The sequence below is a fragment of the Sus scrofa genome, chromosome 6 (genome assembly GCF_054392235.1).
Source record: "Sus scrofa isolate SSC_HxYL_T2T_F1_AM1 chromosome 6, Sscrofa_HxYL_maternal_Yorkshire_Landrace_v2.0, whole genome shotgun sequence".
Lineage (NCBI taxonomy): Eukaryota > Metazoa > Chordata > Mammalia > Artiodactyla > Suidae > Sus > Sus scrofa.
In genome coordinates this window covers 38,919,769-38,943,771 of record NC_139388.1, presented here as the reverse complement: position 1 = coordinate 38,943,771, position 24,003 = coordinate 38,919,769, and the positions used below count along the sequence as shown (strand labels likewise).

The following is a 24,003-nucleotide window of genomic DNA, read 5'->3' as shown; positions in this document are numbered from 1 at the left end:
AAGATAGACGCTCATAGTCTTTGCTAGAAGTAAAAACTCAGGGACTAATCACTTTTGCTATGGCAACCGTGGCAATGCAATCACCAGGAAACACTAACAAATTAGACTTATATTAGAAGAATACTCTAAGAATGTCTGTTCATTTTCCATGCCCTACGACTGCATATAAAATATCTTGTCTTTACCAAAAATTTATAATAGTATTGTCTTCATTTGGTGGGACAGGGGCAGGTCAGGTTGCCAGGTTAGAGAGAAAACTGTTTAATTTGGGTGCTTTTACTTTGATCATGTCAGAACAAACTGGCACTAGAAAGATCTGAAAGGATATTAGGAAGCCGTGCAAATACAAAAATCTGTTTAAATGTTAAATAATATCAATATTATAGATAATGTATAGTTTACTAATTTACTTATTGTCTTTCCTCTTTCAAAAGAATTTAAACTCCATGTATGATCATTCATGACTACATGCTAAGTAAGCATCTAGAATGGAGCAGTCTAAATAGTAAACACTCAAGAAAAGTATTTTTTGAAGAGGTTAGTCAACATCTTTTACATCTTTCAGTACAAAACAGGAAGAAAACTGAATGGAAGAAGAACTGATCACTACTCTATTTTATTTCATTTTTGCTTTCTAGGGCCAGACCCATGGCATATGGAAGATCCCAGGCTAGGGGATGAATTGGAGCTACAGCTGCCAGTCTACACCATAGCCACAGCAATGCAGGATCCGAGCTGAGTATGCGAGCTACACTGCAGCTCACAGCAATGCCAGATCCTTAACCCACTGAGCAAGGCCAGGGATCGAACCAGCATCCTCATGGATACTAGTCGGGTTCTTTAACCACTAAGCCATGAAGGGAACTCCACTACACAATTTTAAGGAACAGAATAAACTATTTGCTTGAACTGAGGTCTGTACTATAAAATCCATTCAAAGGAAATGAAAGTATTATCTTTTAAATTCCTTGAACCAGCACTTTCAGCCCTTCTGCAATATAATCATCTATCTGAAAGGCATTTGATTTTTAAAATACTTATGGAGAAGAGAATATGAACATTTAATTATCCATTCACATTCAGGCTAAATATAAGTTTAAAAATTTCCATACATGGCTCATGTGATTTTCATTTCTGGAGCAAAACTAAAAAGAAACAATTTTAATTTGTCAGATTGTTAGTGAATACACCTAACTGTAAAACAAGAAGTATAACTGCTGTCATTTTGAACTAAGCATTTCAGCTCTACCATGGCTAATTTGGAATTAAAATCTGAATTTTTATCAAGTATTGCAAAAACTTCATGGAATGACCTGATTGTGGGGTTTTCCTCCCTTTCTCCTTCACTTTAATAACATCATTTATTATTATTTATTACTAGGCAACAATGATACTCAAATAAGATTTGGTTTCAATATTCAATGACACTATGTTATTTAAGGGGTTCAATACTTTATAATATGTTAGTAACTCATGGATGACAGGTTTCTATTTTCATTAGTTCCTTTATTGTTTAGGATTATTTAGACCTGATTGGCAATCTCCTGGCTTCACTAACATGCCAGTATTTTTCCTTCATTTGAAGAATAAAGTGTGATCTCTTTATGATGATTTGATACACAAGAGTCAGATTTGGATATACAAATTTACACATTATGAGATTTTAAAAACACTTTTTTCTTTTCCTTTTTTTTCTTTTTGCCTTTTCTAGGGCCGCTCCCGTGGCATATGGAGGTTCCCAGGCTAGGGGTCGAGTCGGAGCTGTAGCCACTGGCCTACGCCAGAGCCACAGCAACATGGGATCTGAGCAGAGTCTTCGACCTACATCACAGCTCATGGCAATGCCGGATCCTTAACCCAGTGAGTGAGGCCAGGGATAGAACCCACAACCTCATGGTTCCTAGTCGGATTCGTTAACCACTGGGCCACGAGGGGAACTCCAAAAAAAAAAAAAACTTTTTCTAATTAAAGTATAGTTGATTTACAATGTTGGGCTAATTTCTGCTGTACAGCAAAGTGACCTAATCACACACACATACATATATACATTCTTTTTCTCATATTACTTTCCATTACGGTGTATCCCAAGAGACTGGATATGGTTCCCTGTACTGTACATTAGGACCTCACTGCCCATCCGTTCTAAACGTAATAGCTTGTATCTACCAACCAACACCAAACTCCCTCTCTGTCCTACTCCCTCCCCTCTCCTCCATGACAACCACAAGTTTGTTCTCTAAGTCTCTGAGTCTGTTTCTGTTTTATAGATATGTTCATTTGTGCCATATTTTAGATTCTACATGTAAGTGATATCTATTGGTTTTTTAAACCTCTATTTAATTTCCTCTCCAATCTTTATTATTTCCTTCCTTCTGATGACTTTACATGTTGTTTGTTCTTCTTTTTCTAATTCTTTCAGGTGGTAGGTTAAGTTGTTTATTTGATATACTCGTTTTTTGAGGAAGCTCTGTATCACTAAGAACTTCACTCTAAGAACTGCTTGTGTAGCATCTCATAAATTTTGAATGGTTGTGTTTTCATTAACATTTGTCTCGAGGTATTTTTTAATTTTCCTTTTGAGTTCCTCAATGACCCACTGGTTCTTTAGCAGCATGTTGTTTACTCTCCATATAGTCAGTTTTTTTCTCATTTCTTTTGCTGTGCTTGGATTTCTAGTTTTACACCACTGCATCAGAGAAGATGCTTGAAGTAATTTCTATACTCTTAAATTTGTTGAGGTTAGTTTTGTGCCCCAGTATGTGGTGAATCCTAGAGAATATTCCATGTGCAGTTGAAAAGAATGTATATTCTGGGGTTTTTGGCATATAATGCTCTGAAAAAAATCAATTAAGCCTTACTTTTTTTCTTTAGATTTTTATTTTTTTCTATTATAGAAGCCTATTCTATTGAGTCCTTTAGGATCTCTATTACCTTATTGATTTTCTGTCTAGATCTGTCCATTGCTGTGAGTGGCATGTTAAAGTCTCCCATTAATGTTGTATTTCCATCAATTTCTCCTTTGATGTCTATTAGTATTTGTTTTATGTATTTGGGTGCTCCTATATTAGGAGTACATATGTTCACGAGTGTAATATCCTCTTTGTGAACTGATCCTTTTTTTTTCCTTTATATTCTTCATATATTCTTTATATTTCTTTATGGCCTTTATTTTATTTAATTAATTTATTTTTTAGTTTGAGATTCTTTTAATTTATTTAAATTACTCAATGAATTTTATTACATTTATAGTTATACAATGATCATCACAGCCCAATTTTATAGCATTTCTATCCCAAACCCCCAGCGCATCCCCCCCACCACCCAACCTGTCTCATTTGGAAACTGTAAGTTTTTCAAAGTCTGTGAGTCAGTTTCTGTTCTGCAAAGGAGTTCACTGTGTCCTTTTTTAGATTCCACCTATAAGTGATAGCATATGATGTTGGCGTCTCACTGTCTGACTTCACTTAGCATGATAATTTCTAGGTCCATACATGTTGCTGCAAATGCTGTTATTTCTTTCCTTTTAATGGCTAAGATTTCATCGTGTAGAGGTACCACATCTTTATCCACTCATCTGTCGATGGACATTTAGGTTGTTTCCATGTCTTGGCTATTGTATATGGTACTGCAGTAAACATTGGAGTACATATATCTTTCTTTTCGGGTCATGGTTTTCTCTGGATAGACGTATGGCCTTTATTTTAAAGTCCATTTTGTCTGATGTGAGAACTGCAACACCTGCTTTCTTCTAATTTCTATTCATGCAAATACCTCACTTACAATTTATATGTGTTCTCTGCCCTTAGGTGGGTGTCTTGTAGGCAGAATACTGTTGGTTCTTGTTTTTATATCCAGTCTGTCACTTGATGACTTTAACTGGAACATTCAACCAATTGACATTTATGGTATTTATTGATAAATATGTATTTACAAACATTTTAAATATTGTTTTCAAGTTGATTCTATGTTTCTTCATTTTTCCTTTTTTTTTTCTTTTCTTTTTTTGGTTGGATGGTTTCCTTTTATATTCTGCTTGGGTCTTTTTTTTTTTGGTTTTTAATTTGTGGTTGCCCCGATTTTCAAGTATGTTAACCCCTTCCTATATCTGCTTGCTTTAGACTGATAGTCATATAGGCTCAACCACATTCCTAAAAAAAAAAAAAAAAAAAAAAAAGATCTACATTTTCTTACTCTCCTTGCCCACACTTTATAACTTTGATGTCCTGTTTTACATCTTCATGTTTATCCTTTTGCTGATCCTTGTGTTTATATTTGCTTTCACAAATAAGTTTTTTTCCCCCACTTTTTGATCTGTATACTGGCTTATTTAAGTTATTACTTTCCAATTTTGATTTTCTTCATCCTATATCATCTTACTTCCTTCCTATTTAGAGGAGACCTTTCAATATTTCTTTTAGGATATGTTTAGTATTGCTGTATTCTTTCAGTTTCTGTTGTTGGAGAAATTCTTTATCTCTCCTATTTTAAATGCTATGTTGGGTAGAGTGTTCTAGGCTGCAAAATTTTCCCACTTAGCACTTTGAATATATCTTGCCACTCTCTTCTGGACTGTAGCATTTCTGTAGAGAAATCAGCTGATAGCCTTACTGAAGTTTCCTTAAAATGACTCTTTGTTTTTCTCTTGCTGCCTTTAGAATTCTCTCCTTATCTTTAACTTTTGCCATTTTTATAATAATATTATAATAATATATGTCTTTTGATATAATAGTCTTGGTGTAGGTCTGTTTGGGTTCAACTTGTTTAGGGCCTGCTGTGCTTCCTGTATCTGGATACCTATTTCCTTCTTTAGATTTGGAAAGGTTTCAGCCATAATTTCTTCAAATACATTTTCTTCAAATACATTTTCTTTTTCTTCTCCCCTGGAACCCCTATTATGCATAGATTGGTCTGCTTTATATTATCCCATAGATCTCTTACACTGCTTTCATTTTAAAAATTTTGGCTTTCTGTCTGATATCCTGATTAGGTGATTTACATTATTCTGTCTGCCAAGTCACTTATTTGTCCCTCTGCATTATTTATACAGCTCTTCAAGACTTTATCTCAGCTTTTGTCTCTGCAAATGAATTTCCTAATTTTTCTTGGCTCCTCCTTATAGCTTCTAGTTCCTTTTTAAAGTAATCGTGTTACTGTTGATATCCGTTCTTAATTCCTCCAGTATTTTCATTACCCCCTTTCTGAAATCAGTGTCTGCTCGACTGCAGAGGTCTGTTGCATTGTTTGCTCCTTCAGGGGAGTTCTCCTGTCCTTTTAACTGGGAATGGTTCTTGTGTGTCTTCTTTGTGCTTATATTTTTCTTACTCTGTTCGTTCAGGGAAAATAATTATGGACTGTGGTCTTGGAGGGCTACTTATAAGTGGGAGTGTCCCTGGGTAGCTTGTGAGGGCTTACGACTTTTTTGGCATGAGAGATGTTTTTGGTTTGGATGCCTGCTGTCTCTTTCCTCAGTGTGTACAGGCCATTGTCCCCTTGCTAGGCGGAATGAAGGTGTACAGCCTGTGTGTGCTTCCAGGGAGGGGGACAATGTGCCATGCCTGCAGGCTGTACCTGGTCACTGGGCCCTTGGCAGTAGCAGTGACCCTCAGGGAGGAGGGGATGGTGCTTAGAGCCTTTGGAAGAGGCAACGACATGGTATGTTTCCTGGGAGTTGAGCACAACAGGTAGCGCTTGGCTGCAGGGCCCTCTGCACTGGCAGCCTTTGTGGTGATTTGGGCTGCAAGTGGTGCCAGGTCCCGGGACCCTTATTGGAGGTAGGCCATGCCCACCTCAGGAGTCTGAGATGGCTGTCTTGGTTTGCACGAGGTCCCCGTAGCCCACACCAGAGGCACTCTGCCACCTGAGAACCCACATGTATTCAGAGAAAGAAGAACCTATGGCGTTTTGACCACCTCCCTCTCACACTCCTCAACAATGGTGCTTTGCTCCTCAGGGACCCAGGCCTCCTCCCGCTCTCTGTTGGCTGCGGCACCTCACCCCCTAGTCCCTTCATGGTGTCTCCACACAGCCAACCCTAGTCCTTAAACTCTGAAGCTTGAGTCTCAGAGTTCAGCCCTGCTCAAGTGTCTCAGGCTATGGTGCACCAAGCAGTGGTACTGATGGTCTGTGCGGCTCTCTCCCTACTTTGTCCTCTGCATACTGGCTGCTGTGCTTCTGTCCGAGGCTTCTTCTTCTCTTTTTTTTTTGTCTTTTGAGGGCCGAACCCACAGCATATGGAGGCTCCCAGGCTAGTGGTCCAATCAGAGCTGTAACCACTGGCCTATGCCAGAGCCATAGCCACGTGAGATTTAAGCTGTGTCTGTGACCAACACCACAGCTCATAGCAACGCCGGATCCTTAACCCACTGAGCGAGGCCAGGGATTGAGCCCACGTCCTCATGGATACTAGTTGGGGTTGTTAACCGCTGAGCCAAGATGGGAACTCCCTCTCTGAGGCTTTGAGGCTCCCGCTCGGTCCTGGCTGATCTTCCTGTTGGTTAGGTGGCCTCCTGGTTTGCAGATTCCTTTCCTCTTTCACAGCTCCCTCTCAGGAGTGCTGGTCTTGTTCTGATTCCTTTTTTTTTTTTTCCTCCCTTTTTTCTCTCTCTTTTTCCTTTTGTTCTATCCAGCTGTAAGGAGGGCTTCTCGCCCTTTCTGGAAGTCTGAGGTCCTCTGCCAATGCTCAGTAGATGTTTTATACAAATTGTTCTGCATGCAGTTTTTTTTTTTTTTTTTTTTGATGTGTTTGTGGGAGAAGACAAGTGCCATGTCCTACTCCTCTGCTATCTTGATCCTGCCCCACAATGAGATTTAAAATATGATGCAATCTACAGAAAATGCTTACAGTCTGTTAAGGTTTCTGTTTTCCCCTTGGTTTGGAGCTTTTTATTGATCTCTACTATATCTGACATTGTATACAAAACTAATATTTTCTCTAAGCCTGATGTAAGTAATTGTTTTGACAAAAATTGTACCTAATTTTTTCTAGTTTTGTCCTATGTCATTTAATAAAGAGAGATTACCTTATTTGCATAAATTCTAGATCTTCATATTTTGAGCCTACCTCGAAAAAAAAAAAACCTTTACAGTTTAAAAGGTGATATAGTAGGGTAAGACACAAAACATGTGTTCTGGAAGATGATTGATTAACTATTAGAGACATTTATGGTTGCAGATCTCTCAAGTGTGAGGTCAGGGCCCAGAGATAATAACCAGCAGTAGCCACTATTTATTAGCTGATTTCTATGGTTCCTGAACCACTAAAGAGCTCTGTAAATGACACCTTTTGGGCCCTGCTAACCTGTAAATCCAAAAGTCTTTTCATGATCATTCTGGTGCAACACATTTTAAATTTTTTTTTTTTTTTTTTTTTTGTCTTTTTGCCTTTTCTAGGCTGCACCCGCGGCATATGGAGGTTCCCAGGCTAGGGGTTTAATTGGAACTGTAGCCGCCAGCCTACACCAGAGCCACAGCAACACGGGATCCGAGTTGCATCTGTGACCTACATCACTGCTCACAGCAATGCTGAATCCTTAACCCACTGAGTGAGGCCAGGGACCGAACCTGCAACCTCATGGTTCCTAGTTGGATTCGTTAACCACTGAGAAACAACGGGAACTCCCTCTGACCACCTTTTAACACTTCTTTTTCTCCCTCCTTATCCCAAAGTCTATTTACACTCTTTCTTGGAGAAGTCATTCAGGTCTTAATCTCTTAGCTCTTGGAAGACTTTCAAATTTGCTTTGTTTTTATTTCTAAACTATGTTTCAAAAATGTTCCAGCTGTGTTGTCTTATTAGTATTATTAAAGAAATGACTCTAATGTAGCTTCTTCTTTTTTTTTTCTTTCTCTTTTTGTCTTTATAGGGCCACACCCATGCATATGGAGGTTCCCAGGCTAGGGGTCTAATTGGAGGTGTCTCTGCCAGCCTACGCCAGAGCCACAGCAACGCCAGATCCAAGACACATCTGCAACCTACACCACAGCTCACAGCAATGCCAGATCCTCAACCCACTGAGCAAGGCCAAGGATCGAACTTGCAACCTCATGGTTCCTAGTCGGATTCGTTAACCACTGAGCCACGGCGGGAACTCCTCTAATGTATCTTAATATCCAAACCAGTTTACTCTCCTGATTACCTCTCTATGAAGAATGGTAGAGAAAAGAATGATTCTTTCAGTCATTCAGAGGCAGTTTTTAAAAAACTCTAGAAAACACTAGAAAAGTGACAAACCAATCACTATATTTACCAATTCTTTCTTTGTAAAGTTTCTTATATCTGTCCCTCAAATTATTGATGTAGTCAGCCTATACGAGTGGTTTCAATGTCTAGAAAATTCAGTTTTTACTTTATTTCATTTTATTTATTTTGGCTGCACCCATGGCATATGGAAGTTCCCAGGCCAGGGACTGTTCCCAAACCACTGTAGCAACAATGCTGACTCCTTAACCACTAGATCACCAGGAATTTCACAAATCCAGTATTTAAAACTGTTTAAATCCAGTTCTCTTTTGGTATAAAAATCTCAGGCATCTCAGAGATTCTAAAAGTCTTCTCTAGGATTTCTATTCCATGTCCAAGAAGCATTACCATCTGCATATACCATCAGACCACAAGATTTTGTTTAACTTTACTTTCTAAAGTTAATTTAAAAAGGTATAGTTGGCCCTACATATCCATGTGTTATATACATCCATGTATTCAACCAACTGCAGAAGTCCTGGATATGAAGGACTGACTATATTATTTAATTTTATACAGTATAAGGGACTTGAACTTCTGTAGATTTTTGGTATCTGGCGGTAGGTAGGGGGAACTGGTCGGGGGTGGGGGTGGTCCTAGAACTCACCCCCCTCGGTACCTAGGGATGACTGTATCAACGAAGCTGTTCAGAAAAGTTCCACTTCCCACTGCTATGACAGTATAAAATTAACACGTATCCATATGTCATTCATTTGGTAATCTAATGTGTTTCCACTCCATTTTTATGTTTCTACATTTTCACAGAAACTCTCTATTCAAGCCAAACAGTTTATTTACTAGTCACTAATCATACCCTGTTTTTATACCTTCACATATATTTAGCCAAACTTCAGATGTGCTTCAAAGTCTAGTCTAAAATCTCACTTTTTCCAGGAGGCTTCATATCCTTTCTCAGCCTAGAGTGATCTGTATTGCCAAAATTTTGCACCTTGTCTGTGGCATTAATTCCATAATTAACAATGAAGTAAGAGTTTGGTTTCTTTCATACTATGGCATTGTTGGTTTCAGTATTCTTGCACTTGTTACATATTTATCTTCTGTCTTCCCAAGTGGACTGTAAATTCCTTAAAGTCAAGGACCTTACCTTGAAAATCTGTTTTCTTCCATAGGAGTCAGTATAATATTTTAAGCATGACATTGGTCTAATTTTGCATTTTATTTGTAGGAGTTAAAGACTATAAAAATACATGACCTTCTATAAAGGAGTTTTGCTCATGCAACTAAGAGGATAGATAGAGCCAATTATTTATGAACCTAGAAGTACTATGACCAAAAAAAAAAAAAAAAAAAAAATCTAAATATTTTAAGTACACACCTTGGTTTCTTTCTCGCCACAACTGACTGTTAGCCTCCTATAATTTATTTTTCATTATTAAATTAATCTCACTACATAAAAGAAAAACTGGAAAACAGGGAATAAGATAATCTATTATCCTGCTTTAACACAACCATTATTGTCATTTTGATATATTTCTTTCTAGTCTGATTTTTTATGATCATATTGCATTATTGTACAACATACTATTCTGCTCTTTTCTCCCAACAGAGTTTACATGACTATCACTTTTATTGTCTCTGTAACATTTCCGAGTTTTATTTAGTTGATTTCTGAGAAAGCATTTCTTTGCCTTATAAAGGGAATAAATACAATTACAGAATTTTGAATAATTATTCCCTTGCTTTATTTGCTCAAGGTTCTTGATCTGTTTGATTTCACCCTACACACCTCCCTTTGGCTATACTAGCATAGCCTTAATTTAGAGTAGATTTTTTGGATATCTTTAAAAAACATTTTACGTTAGAAGCTAAAAACGTCATCACAGCTGTAAAAAAATTCTGTTACGAGACAACTTAAGTGAGCAGGGAGTAATTTAAACTTTAACTCCTTTTAAGTACAAGATTCTTCCTGTGAGCTATATCATGTATCCAAACATGTGCTTTTTTTTTTTTTTTTTTTTTTAACCAAATGAATGGCTAATTTCTGATATCATGCTTACTTCCTGGCTATCAGTCACTTCCCTTGCCTTGGTTCAAAAGGAGTGGGAGGGGTGGAGGATGGAGGATAGGATACAATTCACAGACGTATTTGAATATATAGGAAAATGCATATTTTTACATATTAATATTCATAAGCTTATTTGATGCCATCTGTTTGGACTCAATAGCAATCCTGTTTTTTGATAATACCCAGCTAAAAATACATCAGGTTTTAAAAAGACAGAGTGGGCTATTTATTTAAAATTTACTGATACTTTAACAAAGTTTACTGATATACTACCTAAAATTATTAAAATAGGTGAGAAATAGTTATGTTTAATTGACTATATTCTATATTTGGCACTTAAAAAATAGAGATGTGTAAATGTCTATGCTTATGGTTATCACAATTAAAAATTTTTAAGTAAAGCTACTAATAACTTTATTACAAGCAAAATACCTTATCATACAAAACACATTCATAAAACAAGTAACTCTGATTTGGAGGATATTAACTAAAGCCTAAGGGAGGACTGTGAACCTCCTGAGGATTATATAATGCATATGTACTTTTTTCCCTAGAGAAGACTTGCCCAGGGATTTGTCATTAATCCAGCTAATCAAATCGATCAGCAAATTAAAAGAAAAATTCATGTATCTTATTACCTGACTATGCATGTTAAAAGCTATAAATCAGGCCCCAGAAATTTGCTCAAAATCAAAGAAACAGTCAATGTAATAAAACTAAAATAAGGATATAACAGAGGAATTCATGTTGAAATTTCAATCAAATAACACCATCAAACCTTCTCCTTTAGTTGCCATGGGACATAACTCTTTGACATTGAACAATGACTCAATTTGGTCAGTTATGGAAAGAGCAGTTATGGACAAGACCAAACAAATCTTATGAAAAATCTCCTGTGTGCTTACTGTGTTCCTGTTACTGCGCTTTACTTACACTGTGCTATTCACAAAAGCCTTGTGAGGTGGTTGTCACCATCCTCATTTGGAGGTGGAGACATACCGTCCACATTTTGAGGAACAGGCTGAGGTGCTTGTGGGCAGAGTGAAGGAAAAGGAGGATGGAAGTGAGCTTTGGAGTCTTAAGTCGTGGTCTCATCTAGGCCACTTTTCCATCTAACACCAAAATCCCTGCAATAATAACCCTGAGAAAAGATGAAAGAGCCCTATGTGTTTTGGAAGATCTTAATCAATGTGAACCTGATTTACTGTGTAGAATCTTAGGAGATTCATAGGTCCTCTTGTGGCAAATACTTGAGACAGAGATACTCTTATTGGGCATTAAGATGTAAATAAAAATGTTTTTTAATATTGAAGTAGTTTCAAGAGGTCAGGGTAATCCTTCAAAAAAAATTTTTTTTTGGTTCCAAAACATGGATACACATCAAAACTCCGTGATAATTACTATTTGGTATTCTCTGGAAAAGCCTCAGCAGACATCCTTGTTTTGCATGTTACTCCTGCCAACAGGAGTCCCTTAAGCTCAAAATATAACTTAAACATACATGTCATAAATTGCTCCTTATTGTATTAGGGGGTAGACCACATGCCAGGTATAATACCAGAGTATGTATTTTTATTTTAATTTAACTTCATTTTATTTTATTTTTAGGGCTGCACCTGTGGCATGTGGAAGTTCCCAGGTTAGGGGTCAAATTGGAGCTGCAGCTGGGCCACAGCCGTGCCACAGCCAGAGCAATGTGGGATCCAAGACGCATCTGTGACCTACACCACAGCTCACAGCAATGCCGGATCCTTAACCCACTGAGTGAGGCCAGGGATTAGACCCACATCCTCATGGATACTAGGTGTATTCGCTACCCACTGAGCCACAAAGGGAACTCCCCTAGCATACATATCTTTTACATCAGTAATAGTTCTGAATACACTGAAGTTATTTTTGGATACGTGGAATTAATTACTAGCTAGAGAGATAGGGAAACTTCCAAAGACAACAGCAACCTTACCAAAGTCTGCAAATGCTGACTGTCCAACCACCATCATATTTTGAGGTTTTTCAAACACAGTACTGAGAGAGAAATTTCCATCCTGTTAAAGGCAGAAAAGTTTTGATTAGACTATCATAATCCATTCACTTGTCAAATGTGAAACAAAACTTTTTTTTTTTTGCCTTTTCTAGGGCCGCACCCATGGCATATGGAGGTTCCCAGGTTAGGGGTCGAAAAGAGCTGTAGCCACTGGCTTATGCCAGTGCCACAGCAACGCGGGATCTGAGCCACATCTGCGACCTACTCCACAGCTCATGGCAACACCGGATCCTTAATCTCCTGAGCGAGGCCAGGGATAGAACCCACAACCTCATGGTTCCTAGTCAGAATCATTAACCACTGTGCCACAATGGGAACTCCGAAACAAATCATTTTAACTAAAGTATGGAAATAAATAATTTAAGGCTTTTGCTATACTACAAAAAAAAAAAAAATCCAAATTTTCTCTTCTAATTTTATCATAAAAGAAACTGTTCTGAGTTGAAGATGTGCATCTGGAGTGCTTTCTATTCACGTCTGATACCCTTTACTAAATCATCACCATGATTTCAGACAGAATGAGTGACTTCTACTTTTAATTACCATGGAAGATTTCTATGAATGAAAAGAAGTATAAAAAATAGTTCCAGCCTTCCAAGAGTGTATAGTCCAGTTGGGAGATACAAGTCAGGAAAATAGACTTTCTGAAGGTAACATACATGTGGTACAAGAAAGTAGGAAAGATATTATTTTTTATAGATTTCAAGTGAAGATTTTGTTGAGGTTCAATTAAGAAAAGATATTCAAATGAGATGAGTATTAGATTCATCCTTAAATGACCTAATCATTATCAACCCAAGTTCATGTATCAATCAGAAAGGGAGGAGTTCCCGTGGTGGCTCAGTGGTTAACGAATCCAACTGGGAACCATGTGGTTGAAGGTTCGATCTCTGGCCTCGCTCAATGGGTTAAGGACCTGGCATTGCTGCGAGCTGTGGTGTAGGTCACAGACGTGGCTCGGATTCCACCTTGCTGTGGCTCTGGTGTAGGCTGGCAGCTACAGCTCCGATTAGACCCCTAGCCTGGGAACCTCCATATGCTGCGGGTGTGGCCCTAGAAAAGGCAAAAAGACAAAAAAAAAAAAAAAAAAAAAGGCAAAAAATCAGAAGGAGCGAACAAGTACAACAGCTGTCAGGTACTGAAGAGAGGTGCTAAGCTAAACAAAAAAGGAGCATCTATTAGAGACCCTTTGCTTCAGTTACTGTTTCCAAACTGGAATGTCTGATTTACAAAAATAATATATATATATACATATATATATATATATATAATTATTGCCCTTCCTTTCTATAATTTTAGATTACTACACACACAAAATAAACCAAAACACTGCACTTGGGTTTTGATTTCTCAGTTTTATATGGAGCTTTCTTATAATTGATTTCTCTATGCACTATTTGATATACTGACCCTTATTCCTACATACTTTACAGAGAGGTTACTTGTATATTTTAACATATTAAACAAATTAAGGACATTTTCCTTTTTTGTTCCTCCAAGGATATTGCAGATCTGCAAGTTAGTTTTTTCAAAAATCATTTCCAACATTTACAAAGAAAGGCATTGCCATCTGAAAGCATGAAGACTAAATGCTTAAGGATCTTGAATAAGTAACATTTGTCCTGTGACAGGCAATTTTCCAAGCATTTTAATACTCCATTACCCACATGCAGAAACGTTTTTCCTGCCATTACAAAAGTACCTCATATATTTTTTGAATGATTTTTCTAAGGCAATCTTATTTGCATCATATCTTAAGCCTTAAGATTCCCCTCCAGTCTTACCAAGTACCTGAAATTACACTAAAGACACATCAAAGCTGCAAAATTTCTGACTGAATTGTCAAGTGAATTTCCATTCTAGAAAGATCACAGCATTGGGTATAGAGCAGACCTAATTATTCTTCAATGAATGGAAAAATCTCTCTTACAATATATCAACTTCATATAACATAAAGCTGAGTATCAACCTATTATACTGACTTAAGTGAATGAATTACCCCAGCGAAGTTCTGATAAACTTAATAAAATATATCTAGGAATGTTTTTAGTATAGGCATACTTTGGGTATTGCAATAAAGCAAGAAACATGGATGCCAATTTCCTAGTGTATATAAAAGCTATTTTTATACTATACTGTAGTACATCAAGCACGCAACAGCATGTCTAAAAAAATATACATGCCTTAATTAAAAATATTTTATTGCTAAAAAAATGCTAACCATTATCCTAAGCCTTTAGTAAGCTGTCATCTTTTTGCAATAGTAACACCAAAGATCAATGGTTACAGATCATCATAATAAATACAATAATATGGAAAAAGTTTGAAATATTGTGAAAATTACAAAATAATGTGAAGATGTGAAGTGACCAAATGTTGTTGGAAAAATGGTACTGATATGCCTGCTTGACACAACACAGCTGCCACAAACCTTCAATTTGTTAAAAAGAAAAAAAAAAGTATTATCTGTGCAGTGTAATGACGTGAAGTGCAATAAAACAATGTATGCCTGTATAATTTCATGATGCATCTCCATCAAGAAACATTGACAAGCCTCCCATGTCTAAGATGCTACATTCACCATCAACCTTGACATAAGAACATCCTCTTCTAACCGCTAGAAAAAGAAAATCATATATTCTTTACTTATTTATTTTAATTACTCAATGAATTTTATTACATTTATAGGTGTACAACAATCATCGCCACCGAATTTTACAGCATTTCCATCCCAAACCCTCAGTGCACCCCCCACCCCACCTCATCTGGAAAACAAGGTTTTCAAAGTCTGTGAGTCAGTATCTGTTCTGCAAAGAAGTTCATGTGTCCTTTGTTCAGATTCCACATGTTAAGTGACAGCATTTGATGCTGGTGTCTCATTGTTTGACTGACTTCACTTAGCTTGATATTTTCTAGGTCCATCCAGAATCATATATTCTTGCTACAGCTAGAGCATGCAGAATACATTATATATATGACATGGCTGGGGAAAAAGGCAATAGTTAACTGTACTGAATTTACCTTCCCGTCATTATCATTACCTGTTCTTTACTCTACTTGGCAGTAGAACCCTACAGAACTTAATTTCTATTCAGATTAGTGTCACGTACATATACAGTATTTAACAAAAATGATTCCATAAACTTCATCATCACTCTTATTAGACGACACATTTTAAAAGTGATATTTGACTACACTTATTTTTAATGATGAAGCTGCTTTTCAATGTAAGGAAGACAAATGTGATCAACACTCTATCATACGGAGAAGCAGAATAGTCTAGTAGAAAGGGCACTAGACATGTAGCTAGATGACATGGGTTTCAGTCCTGCTTTGATCAATAAGTTGTATCACTTTGGAACAGCCACTTACTGCTCTGGATCTCAGTTCTGCAACTGTTAGAAGGGGATAATTGTACTGTGTACTTGCAGGGTTTAGAGAGGATTAATGACTGATTAGAAAATGTTCCATAAAATGTATAAAGTATTTTTATGTCAGTCCTGTGGCTTCTGAGCTGCAAACTCTTTTTTCGTGGACTGCTATTTAAGGCTCATTCATTCCACTCTGTCCCAATCTTTAACATGCTGTTGTTACTGGCCTTCACTGGAGTCCTATGATCCAAAATTGGGCCAACTCCCTAAGGGTTCTGCTACAGCTATTTCCTTTAACTTTTCTTTCACCTACTTGATTCCTGGAATGATCGTGTAATGATTCAAGGGTACAAGTTTTAGAGAGAGATTTCCTAGCTCAACTCTCAGCCCCACTCTTTGCAGCCCTGAGGTCTGAATAAGTTGGTTTCAATGTATGTAAGCATCTATTTACTTATCTCAAATGAATTTTTAGAAGGTTTTTGTGAGGATTAGTAAAATAATCCATATAAAGTGCTTATTACCACAGCATATGCACAACTATGTACTTAGTTAACATTAACTATTATTAGTAGTAGGAATGCTAGTAGTAATGCTATTGTTTCTGCTACCCACAAGTGAAGCACTGCCACTGACAGGGGATTTGCCATTTTCTGCTTGAATTCCAACCACAGTGCTATGTTGTACCAAGTATCTTTTCATGGATTATTACTTATGCTTTGGCCTGCAGGTTTTAATATTATATTTATATAAACATTATATTTATATAGCAGAAATGAACCTATCTACAAAATAAAAACAGACTCGCAAACATGCAGAAAAGACTTATGGTTGCCAAGGGAGGTGGGGAGAGGGAGTGGGCTGGATTGGGATTGGGGTTAGTAGATGCAAACTATTACATTTAGAATGGATAGACAATAAAGTCCTACTGTATAGCACAGGGAACAGTCTACTGTGATAGACCATGATGGAAAATAATGTGTATAAAAATGAATGTGTATATGTGCATGTGTGTGTGTGTGCGTGTGTATGCTTGTATGTGTGATCAAGTTACTTTGCTGTAGAGAGAAACTGGCACAAGAGACTAAATCTATACTTTAATAAAGTAACAAAACAAAACAAATATGCCATATTTATGTTAAAAAATGATCAGGAAGCAACTTATGAAGACTCCTGTGTCTACATCTTTATTCACGTAAGGCAGTGGTTCTTGACTGGAGGTGATTTTGTTCTCTGGAAGACTTTGGGCAATGTCTACAGACATTTTTGACTGTTACAATTAGGAGGCAGAGCCTAACATCTACGTGAGTAGAGGCCAGCGTCATTGCTAAACAACCTGCAATGCACAGAGCAGATGTCCACAGTAAAGAATCATCTTGTCTAAAGTGGCAGTAAATGCCAAGATTGAAAGTTTCTGACAAAGGGTGGTGGGTGATAAGGGTCTGGCTTTACCATTCTTTTCTTAAGTCTTCATGATACTTGCCTACTCTCTTCCTTGAGTTCTAGTCCTACATTTCTAACCATTTCCTTGATATATCTCTTATCTAAAATATATTTCCTCCTGCCCTAAATGAGATACTTGTCTATTCTGTTACCGGTCACCACCACAGAACACACGTTTACCCTTGCATTAATGGCCAAGCTGTCTTCTCATAGCTATCCCTCCTGGTCTAGTCCCAGCATTTTATTCTTTAATCATACACCTCTATGCCAGGTTATAGTAAACTCCACCTATGTTTATCTCCCCAACTTCAGATTTTTCACGCTACCTATCTGATATGCAATAGCCAGGCTAACTGCAATAATGAAAGCTCTATTTATCTCACTCTCAGTCCTAAAACCTTTAGGACTTAAGTTTCTCCATAAATTTTTAAAGGATCAAGTTACTTAGTTTAGGAGTCAAGGCCTTTGCTGATCTTGTCTAAACCAATTGTTCTAATCTTACCTCCCTTTATCTTTGCATATTCTGGCCCAAACCAGCCTCTTTTTACTCTCTAAATCCTGTATTTCCTGTGTATGTTCTTGCTTTCCTCTTCCTTTTTCTTACCTCAAATCACTAAAATCCTGCTCATCTGTACTAGCTATTTCCTTGTAAATTTAATGTACTTCATGTTTTTGTTGAGGTAAAGTTGGTTTACGGTGTTGTGTTAATGTCTGCTATAGAGCAAAGTGTTTCAGTTATGTGTGTGTGTGTATATATAGATACATGTATGTATATACATACACACATGGTTTTATATTCTTTTCGATTATGATTTATCTCAGGATATTGAATATAGTTCCCTGTGCTATATAGTAAAGCCGTGTTCTTTTGTACTAGCCATTTCTAATACCACATCTTTTGGGAAGCCGTCTCTGATAAATGTGGAGGACCGAATGGAAGCAGCTGCTTGGTCTTTTAACTCTTTGTAGCATGAGGTTTGTACCTCTCATCACACATCATCATACAGAGCTGCCTACACTCATGTCTTAGCTCTCCTCCTGGTTTTCTGTCCACTTCCAAGCTCCCAGAGCACCTACCATGGAGCTGTGCAAACAACTAACTAAAAATATTTGTTGCCGCTCATATTCTTCTATTAGCTTATATGGTCTTACATGGCTTGAGTTTTTGTCAATTAGTGTATTACTGCAAATTGTCTGCCCAATCTCCAACTAAAAATGATCCTCCCGTTTTATAAAATCTACACTTTATCCAAACTAGTTAATTCTGAATCTACATTCTCCTTAATTTGTACTAATGACTTTTATATTACTGTTAACATGAGTATCTTATTGACCTAGCTGTTTTATTGGAAGAAAAATTGTTTTTATTGTCAAATAGCCAATTGATTAATTCTCTTTAAATTAAAATAATAACAAAGGGAAAAAAGATCCCAATCAAAATCTAGTCTCTTTGTGAAGATTTTTTTCCTAATGCAACGCTTCACTTTATTACCTTTAAACTAGCCTAGGCTGAGAGGATATAATATTTTTAAAAGTATACCACCATATTATATTTCTTTCTAATGAGGTCTTTCTCTCCTAGAAAGATATGTTAATCAATCAAAATGAATGATTTTCTCACTTTCTAATACTTCAACATTTACCTGAAGTATTGTTTTCAAGGCCACCTGAAAACAAAAATCCCCAACTAGTGGAAGGTTTCATTTACATTAATCATTAAGAATATAACATCTATACTTCTATCATCAGAAAAACAAATACAACTACACTAAAAATATAGTAAACAAAAATAAATCTTTCTGGCTTAGATACCTTCTTTTTTGTTTTTTAGGGCCACACCTGAGACATATGGAAGCTGGGCGTCAAATCAGAGCTGCAGCTGCCGGCCTACACCACAGCCACAGCAATGCCAGATCCAAGCCATGTCTGTGACCTACATCACAGCTCATGGCAACGCCATATCCTTAACCCACTGGGCCAGGCCAGAGATCGAACCCGCATCCTCATGAATACTAGTCGGGTTCATAACCCACTGAGCCACAAAGGGAACTCTGAGATGTCTTCTTTTTCTTTGCCTCATTAAAAAAAAAAAAAGAATCAAATTGCTTAGTTCAGAAGTAGTGTAGTATTTAAAAGCCCTAATCCTGTCTAAACAAAGCTCTTCTTTTATTCTAGTCTCCTTTCAGGAAGAAATCTGAGTCATAACTATCCTATAAGAGATGGCGATAATGAACCTCCTTCCATAGGGTGGTGTTTTACAGCTTTAAGATTTGCTTATTTTTCATCAGTATCTTAACAAAAATCTATAAAATGTTATGGGTTTAATTTGGATTGAGCAAAAAACAAGAGTAAATAGCTGAGAAGTAAAAGTAAAATTTGGTATCTACTATGGTGTCAGGTACTTTACACACATTGTTTCATTTAATCTTCACAACAATTCAATGATGTAGACACTCTTCTACCTATTTTCCATATGAGGAAAGTGAGATTTAATACCTGACCATTACTTGATGAATGTCACTCAGCCAATTCGGCCTGTCCTCAAAGCCTGTCCTCTATTATGTACCTGAAATTCAGCTTTACAATTTTAGGCAGTCTATTCTTTATTAACCTTTCATATAATCTATGTCAAGATAAAAATAAAATAAAACCATGACATCTGTTTGGGAATATTCTACTTGCAATTAAAAAATCTATATTGGAAAAGATTCCTTAATCTGGGTCAACTTGGCAGTAAATTTAGTGTTTGCTGCACTTATTCTTTTTATATAAGCCTGAAGGCAAGGAGGAAATATTAGTCTTTTAAAAGGGATTTTTCTTCAATAAACCATCATGCTGACAAATTAAATGACAGGCACCTCTCTCAACAGCTGACAGCCTAGCAGGGGCCCTGTTAACCCGCACATTAGGGCAGACTGATTGGTTTAATTGGCAGTCATGCCTAAAAACCTGCAGAGGAACTGATGCTGAATGAATCATTTCCTTCAGCAATATTCAGCAGTTTGAATGCAGCAATGCAACCAAAAGCTCTTAAAGTTGCTCATTTATTGTTGAAACCAACCAACCAAGTGATTACTTTCATTTTATTTTCTAAAATTGTGTGCTTTTACTGAAAGCCATCATTTAAAAATGCTTCAAAGAAAAGATTTCTTACCACATTTTCCCATATCTCAAACTGGAAGGTACCAGAGGCAGACAATGTTGTGAGGAATAAATCTAGAAGGAAAATAATAGAATTGCAGGTTTTGTGACTGATGTGCACATTTACAAACAGGAAGAAACACAATACATAAAAACAATTTTAGTACATTTGTTCTTAAACATATTTTAAATTGCATTTTAATGAGCTTGGTCCATCAAAGAATAGAAAGTGGATGACTCTATATTAGTACAATTAAGGAAAATGTATTTAAAGGGAGCATTTGGCATTAGTCCTTCAATAACATCCATTATTTTTAAGAAAAATTCTGTGTACTACTTTTTATCTTACACATTTGAATCCTAAAGTAGATTATATTTTTTAAAAAAACACATTTTATTCATAATCACATTTTGCTTTCTCACCCTAAAAGCAACACTTAACTATGTATCACAGTCAGGTTTTAGGATTATTTTAAATAATAGTATTACAGCATCTACAATCTTTAGCACTCATGTTAAATAAACAATAAATTGTACTTCAAATTTTAAGTAGCAGAATTGCCTTCATATATTCCAACTAAAAAACGTTTGTTTCAGTGGAAAGTACAAGAATTTTAATAAAATTTTTTGAAAAACATTAGGTTGACAGTCAAATCAAACAATCTATTAATGCAAAAAGTCCAGGTAATCTGCAAGTCTATTCTAGTAGCAACATTTATTTTGTATGCATAATGGTGATTTTACTTAATGAATACAGAAGTTTTAAAATGATAAGATGACTCATAGGAATATTAAAATGACATTATTCTTTCGTGCTTTGAAAAAAGGAAAGTGATGTGAACACAATGACTATTTTAAAGAAATGGGTTTTTTTTTAATCTCATTAAATGTTTAGAAAACTATCATTTATATGTTAATGTTTTCTGTAAAGGCTTTATATGAATTTAGTGAAGTTAATTTATGTAATAATTACAATGATAAAGATTTTCATAGAATTCTTGGAAAGCTATGTAATTTGTTCACTTTTATTATTAGCTTAACTCAAAACTCCTAAGTGGAACAATTGTCTATGGCAATATATCAAGTACCTCTGCATTTATTTTCACCGTGCTAAGGATGTCTTGTCTGCAGATATAGAAAAGTAGTTTTTATGAAGATCATTTCTTTAATTTGCCAAACACAGATTCCTAATGAAGTGTTTACACCTAGACTCATCTAGGAAAACTCCCAGCTTCTGAGCTTTGAATGTTGAGACAGTTACAGCCCATGTATCCTTCGCACTGACATCAGCATGATTAAGAAAGAAAAGCGAAAATCTGACATCATTCCTTCTCTTTGAGAACACAGGGAAAACCTCATCATCCCTCAGGGGAGGACCTAACTACCTACTTTGTGTCCAGGCTCATTTATGGCTACTCCCGTACACTACGTGTGCTGATTCTGTTTTCACAGCTTCACTAGCTATTTATTAAGACGTTGAAAAATAGTAAAGTGAGATGAGGGATTGGAAGTACCTTGTAAAATAGATTTTTTAAAAATTTCATGTCATCATTCAACTATGTAAAGAGGTTACAGAAAAATAAATAATTCATTATGCGGAAAAATAAAAATAGACACAATTAATTATTAACAATTCAATATAAAGAATCATGTCTCAGACTTCGAATGAAATGAGAATGAAATGATAGCTAGAAAAAAATTTTAGTCAACAAAGCAATAAAGTCCTTACCCTCCCACATGATTAAGACTAATTCACTCAATAAAACTGTAATGGTTGCTGTGACACGCCACCGAGACCTCTCAGAGGAATGAAAGACTTATTCCCTCAGCTGCTGAAACTGCCACTGACAGGCAGCTTTAAGTAGTCAGCTCTTTTAAGACCAGTTTTGGCTGAAGACCCCCCCCTTGCCAAAGGTTGTGTCCTTTTCTGTACCAGCCTGCATACAGCAACTAGTCAGTTCAGAAGAATAAAGACTAGACCCCCTCACCACAACTCCGGACAGCTTTGCAGGGCCATTCCACCTTCCGAGGTCCCCATGTCATCTGAGGCTTTTACTGACACTGAATCATAGCCCAACTCTTCCCTTCTCATACTGGCTACAAAAACACTTCCTAAAACCCAAATTCTTGTATGCTAATCTCCATCCCGGAGTCTTTATAGGGAACCCAAGCTACATCAGCTGATACCAAAAGTGACCTTAGAAAGCAGACACTAAGATTTTGGCGTTGGATCACCTATCATGGTGCTGGCAAGAAGGATTCCTTCCCTGGGGGTAAGTAGCACACAGACAGCCACACTACCTTTTCTTGGTGTTGTCTTGGTATAGTACTCTGGTGGAAGGGAAGGCACCACTGAGTGTGGTATTTAAGACTTTTTGAGACATGTGAGATAAACACTAATATAAAGACAGTGGAGTTAGATGGCTATTGCTAAGATAATTTGAGGAAATATAGGCAAGACACAAAGGCTGAACATGACTAACGAGAAATTAAAAGCTAAGTGTGAAAGTCAGAGAGCCTCTTAGGAAGCAAAACAAGAGGTTCTCACCTCCTGCTGTAGGAAGGCAAGGAAAGCTAAGGACTAAGGCCAGGACTTAATATAAAGGAGATCCCAGGAAGACTGAATTCTCAACCTACGGGCCTGCTATGTTAAGGTCAGAGCACTGGATGGGAAAGAATGATACCTGGCCCACAGAACAGGAACATCTAGGTGATAATCTGAAAATCCTGAATCCCCAGATGCACGTGAATAGGTTTGTAGAGCAGTGCGGCAGTGGACTGATAAAGGCTGATATTCCCTTCTGATTGAAGACGATGGAGAAGTTTCCCCCAAAGGCTAGTGTTCTCTTTTTGGAAGATGGTGGAGAAATTTCTGCCCCCATTAGGTGACATCTGTCCCACTTCCCACAGTGTGTCCAACTTTCTTTCCTTGGCTACTAGGCCAAGAAGTGAGGTAAAGTTACAAAATAACTTAGTAATAAACTCCTGACCAGGAATGTGATGGACATGTGAAGAAGAAAGGGCCTGTAGCCTGAATTCAGTCCAGGACCTAGCTAACAATGTACTGGCAGGAACCAGGAAAGTAAGCATGAGACTATATTTTGAGAGTGCCTGTTCAAGAAAGAGGTTGAGGGGTGGGGTAGGGAAGTTGGGGCGCACAATAAAGTGTTGGGGGTATGGTGATTACACTGGATCTCATCCACTCTAGAAGTGGCAGCAATTTCATTTTACAGGAGTAGATACATACTCTAGATGTGGGTCTGCCTTTCCTGTCCTGAAAACTAATTAAAAAAAAAAATACTAAGAGAAACGATATGATGAAAGCTGACTTCACTGCTATTCACTTGAAGAAACAATCCTTAACAAAACATTGCATTATGAGTTACTAAAAAATTCAAGATAGAAACTCCAAAGTCAAACCCCTTTTCATTAGATTATTCTAACCAGTAAAATAGTGAAAATAGTCAATGTACGTGCAGTTTCTTTCCCTTAAAATACAGACACATAATCAAGTAAGTGTGTAGAGAAACATTAAATGGTTTATGCTTCAATTATCTCCATTCATAGCTTGAAAGGATTAAGCTACTGCATTTTAATCACTGCCAAGTACAGCACAGCCTTCCTTTCAAATGAAAAACCCTTTGGTTAATGCTGGCATCAAAAGGAAGCCAGAGTTTTAGAAACTTAAATTGGAAGTTTGACTATGTGAACTAGACCATGTTAGGAAAAATCAAAACAAAGG

At 36.9% G+C, this 24,003-nt stretch overlaps 1 protein-coding gene across 2 annotated transcripts in view; it reads right to left on the bottom strand.

Moving 5' to 3' along the window:
* ITFG1 (integrin alpha FG-GAP repeat containing 1) overlaps positions 1-24,003 on the bottom strand; it is a 237,069-nt gene that overhangs the window by 154,939 nt on the left and 58,127 nt on the right. For both annotated transcript variants that reach the window (XR_014805953.1, XM_021094239.2), the window contains exons 7-8: positions 20,275-20,336; positions 12,229-12,310 (exon numbers count right to left, since the gene is read on the bottom strand). Coding sequence is in view for 1 of the 2 variants with exons in the window: in XM_021094239.2 (XP_020949898.2) it covers positions 12,229-12,310; positions 20,275-20,336 (144 nt within the window). In the remaining variant the exon portion in view is untranslated. The remainder of the gene's footprint in view (positions 1-12,228; positions 12,311-20,274; positions 20,337-24,003) is intronic.